This window comes from Panthera uncia, assembly GCF_023721935.1.
Source record: "Panthera uncia isolate 11264 chromosome B2 unlocalized genomic scaffold, Puncia_PCG_1.0 HiC_scaffold_24, whole genome shotgun sequence".
In the NCBI taxonomy this organism is placed as follows: Eukaryota; Metazoa; Chordata; class Mammalia; order Carnivora; family Felidae; genus Panthera; species Panthera uncia.
The window spans coordinates 7777574-7786008 of record NW_026057580.1 but is presented as its reverse complement, the minus strand read 5'-3'; the positions used below and the strand labels follow the sequence as shown (position 1 = coordinate 7786008).

Here is an 8435-nt window from a genome sequence, read left to right as displayed (position 1 = left end):
ATATAGATATAGATATAGATATAGATATAGATATAGATATAGATATACACACACATATATATACTTATTTTTATTACTGTAAATGTATTTTCTCTCCCAATTTTCTGAATGACATCTTTTCTCTAGCTTACTTTACTATAAGAATACAGTATATAACACATATAACTACAAAATATGTGTTAATCGACTTAATGTTTTAACGTTATCAGTAAGGCTTCTGGTCAACAAAGTTATTAGTAAAGTTTTGGGGAAGCCAAAGATTACACGTGGATTTTCGACTGTGTGGGGGTGTCAGCACACTTAACCCCCCACGTTGTTCAAGGGTCAACTGTATTTCCAACTGTGCAGGTACAAAGGTTTTTAGAAGTGGCCTGAAAAGAGAGTCCAGAAGGAAAGGGACAAATAGTTTCTGCATTCTAATATATGATTGCATATTCATTTGTTATCCAACAAATAATTCACGGTCTAGTAGGAGAAAAGGGTAAGTAAACAAACACCTAAGGGCACCTGGGTGGCTCAGTCTGTTAAACCAATGGATTTCGGCTCAGGTCATGACCTTGCAGTTCATAAGCTCGAGACCCACATCAGGCTCTGCACTGTCAGAATTCTCTGCCTGGAATTCTCTCTCTATTCCTCTCTCTATCTCTGCCCCTCCCCTGCTTGTGCGCTCTCTCTCTCTCTCTCTCTCTCGCTCTCTCTCTCCCAAAATAAAAAAATAAACTTAAAAAAAAAGAAACACCTACAATACAATGTGTTAATAAGTATAACCAAGCCTGTGCATAATATTAATGAAAAAAGGAGGGATGGATTTCCATGGAGCAGTGGGGAGAGTGAGCAAGGCAGGAAGGGGGAAGAAGCAATGGTGACTTCATCAGGGCCCCAAGGATGAGCAGAAGTTTAATGGAAAGAAGAAAAAAGGGATTTCTGGCCATAGGAACATGAGCAAGAGCAGGGAGAAGTGAAAGCATGTGGCGTCTTTGGGGGCTGGCTGTGGGGGAGTGAAGAGGAGACCGAAGATGAAAGTGAAAACGAGGCCAGATCGTGAGGAGCTTTAAGCCCCATGCCAAGGGAGTTGGCTCCATTACAGTAGGCACGAAGGTTCTAGGCAAAGAATGATGTCACATAAGCACTATGAGACACCCTTTCTAACATTAAAATTTCTTGAGGCTATAAAAATATATAAAGTTTCCACTGGCTGCAAAAACACATAGAAGAACACTGATTCCAGGACCCCCTGAACACACTCCAAAGATCCAACTGGCCTGGAGTCCACTTAGGAACTCCCTGAGGGCAGTAACTATTTACCATTTATTTTTCTTTGGATTACCAGGACACAGGACATAGTGGAACCAATAGGAACTGATTTGTAATGAAGGACAGTAAGACAGAACAAAAGATGACCCCAACGATCCTGCCTGATCACCTCAGTGGGGTGCTGAGGAGAAGAATGTAAGTTTTGCCTGGGAATATTAAGATTTGGAAACCTACAGGATGTCCAAGTGTTCTGTCCATAAGCAGTTCAAACACAGGTTTGGAGCTCCAAAAAGAGTCTGCAGCCACAGATATGAATCTGAACATCGCCATGTAAGCTGTACTGCTGACAGCTGAACCCGTGTGGATGGATGAGGTAACTGAGCAGGAACAGGACCCAGCTCAGAATCTAGGAATCTCAGGGCAAAGATGAGACTAGACAGAGACAGAGAAAGATCATTCAGGGGAGGAGAAACAAGACTGATATCATGTGAGTCTAGGAAGGTCCACAATTCAAAAAACATTTGGAGTACGGTGCCCAACGACAGAGGGTCAGTTAGTGCGAAGACTACGTGCCTATTGGATTTGTAAACTGGGTAGTCTGATTTCATTTCACTGGAGCGGGTAAAGAACAGACTAGGCTGAAGAACAGATGAAAAAGGCAAGAGACAGTGTAGCTCACTCTGCTCAAAAAGTATGGCAATAACGAGAAGGAGTGAGAGGTGTCGACAGGGCCTCAGGTTGGGAGAAGAGTGCACATTTTGTGCATTACCTCTTTTCACATGACTTCTATCTAGAGACTCTGAGAGCAAGGACTGCCTTCAGTATTCTTACAGCACCTACTAGATTATATAAGAAAAAGAGCAGCACTACTAAATCACTGTTTAGAATGCAAGATATATATATATCTCATGCACTTTGCTAAATTTTAACTTCCTAGTGTAAAAGGGAGAGCACTAGACTGAATCAATTAGTCATTAAATTCAAGTCATTTACCTGCATGGGGTGACTGTTTAAAAGAGGCCATGCCTTGTTATGTAATTTGACAGGCTCTGTGAGCAACACTGGGAATGCTGGAAGATATTACCTTAATTCCTTCACCCTGGGCTGCACAAGGACATACTCACCTCCATAGTAGAGTCCTGTAGCAGTGCACATCCGCCACTGTCCCTGATACATTCCTGCTCTGCTGGGGCTGCACATCTGGACGCTGACATCTGCAATCTCTTGGGGCTCTAGCGATCTCACCATCACCATGTTCACATGTCCAAATTGGTCTCCCCCGACATATTTAAGACAAACCCCTGGAGGCCAGGCCTCTGCCCCTGAGTTCAAGCAAAAGAAAAAAATGTTAGGCAATTAGTGGTCCTATGCCGGGTGCAGTTCATTACACAACTGTAGAAGAGGCCTCTTTCTCGGTCTTTCACACATACGTGAACCTAGCCACATATCCTTGAGCTAGATAATGTCACAAGACTGATCAGAAGGATTATCAGAGTTAACAACCTCTGACCAACAGTCTATCCCTAAGATAAAGGACATATGACCAAAGCAAGGCAGTTCCTCAAGAAGATGTGTTTCAGGGGACCCCAGGGAAGGCCATACGTCACACTGAATCCATAGAACCTAAGAATGATGTCCACAAAGAGCCATGGAAATGAAGCACAGGCCCACATCTTCGGAGGCCTGCTTTCTTTACTAAGAGGTAACACATGCCCATTTTCACTTGAACTTTTTAAGCTGACATTCAAAGTAAAAATACATACATCTGATTGTCCCTACTTTTTCTATCAAGGCAAGGCAAGAGGATGAAACACATGAGGAATAATTTCTGTATTATTTTCATTTGAAAACATTTCCCCTGATGTATGACTTTTCTTCTGGCGTCCATAACTATGAAAAGACCAAGGTTCAAGAGACTCTGCAAATACAAGACAGAGGAGTCAAGTGAAAGTTTCTTTTTCAGAATCTAATAGTAGTGGGGAAAATAGGAACAGGTAACTCCCCTCGTTAATAACACAATGAACTGTGGTCTCAGGGGGGATGACAGCAGCCAGACATACTTGTATAAAGGATAGGAATGGCAATACAGAGAAAAGGCATTAGCTGGAATATCTTTCCTCCTTTGGAAGTGACAAAGATCTTATTTGCGTACCTCTTCCTGTGTACCTGTTTTCATGAAAACGAGTTCAAAATGAGAAATCCATATACTTTGTTCTGACAAGTCATAGGGCCACACAGTGACTAGAGGTTATCTTTCCTGTGAAGTTTCTCCAATATACTCCTTTTTTTGCTGTAGACAGAAACCTCTATATATCTTTTGGGGGGATATATACATTCATTATAAAAATACACCACTGTGAAAAGATAGATATGGCCAGACTCTCAGGACAAAGCACGCTTGAAATTTCTCTTCTAAGAGTATTCTAGCATGCCTTAGTACCTAGTTCTCAAAGTGCCAGACTGGTTTTGATATACCTGATGACTCACGATCGAAAAGGGAACCAGAGAAAAAAGCAACTACAGCTCCACTGCTGAGACCTCAGCCCCATAACGAATAGCACACTCCGTGGTTCCTGGGTCTTAAGGGGTAGCAGATGAAGCAACGGGCGCTATGTTTTGTCACACACTCCTAAAAAACACACCTGCCGGCAAAGTGCCCTCCCAAGTTAACACCACAAAGGGCAGGTGCTGCCGGTGGAAAGGCTGTAGATGATACCCTGGCAATACATGCAAATTCTGTTTTTCATTTCTGGGGCCTATGGCCTTGGCAAAAGCATATTTGTCTTAGGTCGAGAATAGAAGCAGCTGGCATGAAGCACCTTGGAAAATGTCAGTCTCTCTAAAGACCAAGATCAAGAGGAAAATTACACTACTGTTTTAGGGTCAAATTCACAATTTTTCTTTCAAACACACACCCATATACACACACACCTGAAACAAGACAACATCTATTTGTATGAAAACCCGAGAATGTATCTGTTTTTGAATGTCTAAGAAAATAAGGAAAACAAGACTGTCTGGATGTGGGACATACTGGGCTGTCCTGAGCAGACAACCACAAACAACCCAGTCAGTCAGATCTGTCAGCTACACGAAATAGGGAGTGCTGCCATACTCCAGAGGAACTGAGTTCGCTGGTAAACAGTAAATGATCAACAAACTATACAGTTACAGTCCTCATCTTTTTTAGTATACCAAATACTCTAGTAATGTGTTACCTAGAGGCATGTAGAAGAAAAAACTGGATGAGTTATCCACCATCAACTCCAAAGTGTTAATCTGCTATAAGTGAAGAACCAATCATTTCCCTTCTGAGAGTTCACAACCACAACATACAGTTTTACAGCCTGTTAGGATAGGTAAACTCTAAAGAGATCAAAGATACCGGTTCTTAATACAGAGGAAAGAGAAATACTGGTGACCTGTATCGACTACCAGCATACCTAAAATCTGGATTTGAGAAATATAATACAACAGGGTTTCAAATTAAGTCTCAGTTACAAAATGGCTTAATGGGGGATAGATACATCTAGAAGAAAAGAAAGACTAATTTGTGTTTTATAACTTCCCAAGTTAAGTACCATAAGCACGTATAGGATCAAGGCTGTGATTCTCCAGTTATTGTGGAGTGTAATTTTATTCAAACAAATAAAAAGTAAATACGAAACAAAAAAAATTCTGCAATATGGCAATTTTGAGATGATAGAGAACATGGCAAAAATGAGATAAAAGTCTTATCAGTTCCAGAAAGCCTGGGCTTACTAGGTATAAGTGATTATAGAAATAGTTTGGAGACAGTAAGGAACATCCAAAGAGCAATGAGGAAGTAAAAAAACCTCAGTGAAGCTCCTCTATTCTTTTTAACCCCCATAAGCTTGGAGATTACATTTCAAGTTAAGCTACATGCAAAAAGGGACTTTCATTGATCTTGTCACTATTTGCTGAATGGATGAAGCAGAATTACCTTCTCTATAGTCATACTGAAGAGAAAGGTAGAAATTAAATATTTCAAGGAGTCAAAAGAAAAATGGATAAAACAGTTGTTCTCTCTCAAGGACTTTTCTTAACCCTTGTTTTGTGTTCACAAAAAATAAAGTTGACTCTGAAGCCACTTTCTCACATCACAATCTCAACTACTTCACCAAAATCCACGAACACCAGAGTTTACCATAACATGCTCAGCTTAACATTCACTACAGTTGGACAATAAAGCATGGCTGTAACAACTGGGAAGCTGTAAGTGTTGGTAAGGAAAATTATCTACTTTCACCATGGAGGGCAGTTTCAAATTTTTACTTTCCATTTTAATGGTAAGATTTCCTGATTGAGTTTCCCAAGCTTCTAGTACTTATATAGTGCCAAAGGTTTGGATCCTGGGATTCTGCGTCTGTCATTAAATGTCTCGCTTCTGTTTTTCTACGGTCTGAAACCAAGGATTTAAACAGTATTAAAAGTTGAATTTTAAACAATGTGTGATGTCCATCTTCTTTGGGGAAACTGTTGGGACAGCTGTATGCAGTTCCTATCAATCTCACCTGTTGTATATTTGAATGCTTGGCATGCCTAAAACATAACAGCAGAAAGATGCCATGAAAATTATTTGTGAAACTATTTCAGTGAGCACTTATCTCTTAGAGAAGGTTATGAATGAGAGGAAAAGAGTCAGAGGAGAAATAGCTAAGGCCTGCCCTTCTTCTGTGTTACTCTATTTCCAGAAAGAACTCAGGCCAGATTAGAATGATGCTAAAGAACCAGTACACGTGCATGTTTTCCCTCTTACTCTTTAATAACATACCGATTCCTTAGTTATGGGACGCCAGTTTCTCCTTAATCAAATGGAAAGCATTTAGTGTACAGATACAATACTATTTTACAACTGAACAATTTCCAGAAGGATACAAAAATCTACATGTTTAAAGTAACCTGAAGGGTAAAATCTCCAGCCAACTGCTGTCCAACTTTTCAAGAGGTGTTCAGGCAAAAAATGTCCTTTCACAGGAAGAAAGACTGCAGACCCAGAGGCTACTTTAAACTGGAGATACTATACAAAAGTAGGCAGAAAAATGCAGCCAGGCCCACCAGTACAGGTTCTCTCCAAGTCAAGATGAAAGGCAGGCTCTTTGGGGCTCTGATTTGACATTCTAGCCATTTTAGATCAATCTCTCCCAATCTCCCATTAACTCAAGGAACTGTCTAGTGAGTGAGCAGATGTATCAAGAGCCTTTCTGAAATACAAAATGGTTTCTGCAACCAAACAGTATTTTAAATATTTCAACAGTACTCTAAGAACTTTCAATATTTAAAAACGCAATGAAGAACTCACGGAAAGCCTGACTGTTTTCAGTGTTTTCAGTACAAATAAAAGAGGTCTTAGATTAAATTTTTTCATGAAATAAAACCTATTCATGTATAAGTTTCAAAAGGAGTTTTGACCAGCAACACAGCAGGTTTTAGTAATTCAGAGCAGAAATATGATGAACAGAAGCTGAACTAAAGAGGCTGTTATAATATTTTTAAAAGCCCACAACATTAAGAAAAGTGAGAAAGAAATCAGACCCTCTCAAAAGGGAAAGAAATTAGGCAAAAATAAACGACCTTTAAAAAAAAAAAAGAATTTCAAAAAAAATAGAAAACATGGCTATTTTTCCATATTACCATGTGCTTCTCAAACTAACGATGCCCCACACCATTGTAACCAAAAGGGAGAAGAAGCTACTAAAAATTTTATAAAGCCACGAATGTCCCCTATCATCTACAACACTGGGTCAATCCAGACTATATGCATTTCCTCAGTGGCATACTGAACCTCCATCCAAGGGAGAGTTACTTCTAAATAAGCCAGAAAAACTAAGAATCACAATTTGGTACATTATATATAAAAGGCTAGTGTAGTCAGTTTTTTCCCATCATAAAAAAATTAAAGTCTAAAGAACTGAAAAGTAAACAGTCAATAAAAGGTCACTTTTACAGGTTTGAGTCCCAAGAGTTGAATCAGCTCACATCACACCTTGCTAGATAGGGTTCCCCCACACCCACAGATTTTTAGCTAAATATGCCTTTTGCTTAGTTTTCCATCTCTCAGAATTTCCCTGTTCAGTCCTTAGCAACAAGGAAGTTAAAGCATCCTCATCCAGTCAGCAGCATTGTTACTGGACGAAATTAGCAATACTAAACCCATTCAAATTTAAAAAGTCATTATAATAACAAGTAAAAGATAATTAACTGTTACCAGATACCATTTTCAAAGAACTATTGTTAACTTATTTTTAATTTTCCTTAAAGTCAGCAGTACATCAAAACAATGCTTTAAAAAAAAACTTCTCAATCTTTTCATCTTTCCCATTCTGAACAAATCCCCACATTTCTTACCCTATTTTCAAAGTGGTATTAATGTTGTAGAGAGATACCTCAAGGAAATTTCATAAAGAATCATCCTTATGGTTATAAAGAAATGAGCTTTCAAAAGAGCAGATGCTCACAGCTCTTTCTAACTACCTTGTTCTATTCAAGGATGTACCTCCTCTAGTCTGCTGGAAAGAACTGGAAGATTAATTAGAGCAGAATTAAAATGATGGAGTAGAACTGTACAGGTGAAGATAATACCATCACTACACACAGGCCTAGCTCCTGGTATCAAATGAATATTGAATTGTTTAGAGGCATCAACACTTAAATTGAAAGAAAAAAAAAAAAAAAGGATGAAAGATCTAAATTATTTTTCCTGATCTAAAGCAGGGGACATTTCACTGATGTTTGGTCATCACACCAGCATAAAAAAGTACTGTATCATGTATATGAAAAAGCTCAGAATTACCAAAGCACATTCCTGAAGCTAAAACATTTCCCTAATTCTTTTAACTACAAAACAAAACAAAACAAAAAAACTGGGCAATGAAGAATTGCCTGTTATCCATTTACCAGAATTCTGGATCCGCCACGTTTTTATAAATTGAGTATCTGGAGGTATCGACTCCCCTTCTCCTATGGTGACATCTTCAACAAACGACATAGAGGGCACACTGATGTTTGGGCTCTCAAAGTCATAATAGGCGCCAATTGCTGCTTGTAGGTTCCTACAAACAAAAAGAAAAGACAAAAGACTTTAGTCCTGTCCAGAGTATATTATCCTGATTGTCAAACAAATGGAAAATGCTTACTTCTCAGGACTTGTTATCAAACCG

The 8435-nt window shown here is 39.1% G+C and overlaps 1 protein-coding gene across 3 annotated transcripts in view; it reads right to left on the bottom strand.

The window, feature by feature from the left end:
- The window catches only part of ILRUN (inflammation and lipid regulator with UBA-like and NBR1-like domains), a 95772-nt gene that overhangs the window by 49773 nt on the left and 37564 nt on the right, over window positions 1-8435 (bottom strand). For 2 of the 3 annotated variants that reach the window (XM_049653413.1, XM_049653412.1), the window contains exons 2-3: window positions 8173-8327; window positions 2379-2576 (exon numbers count right to left, since the gene is read on the bottom strand). In XM_049653413.1, coding sequence (XP_049509370.1) covers window positions 2379-2576; window positions 8173-8327 — 353 coding nt within the window. The remainder of the gene's footprint in view (window positions 1-2378; window positions 2577-8172; window positions 8328-8435) is intronic. The other variant, XM_049653414.1, reaches the window with a different exon arrangement.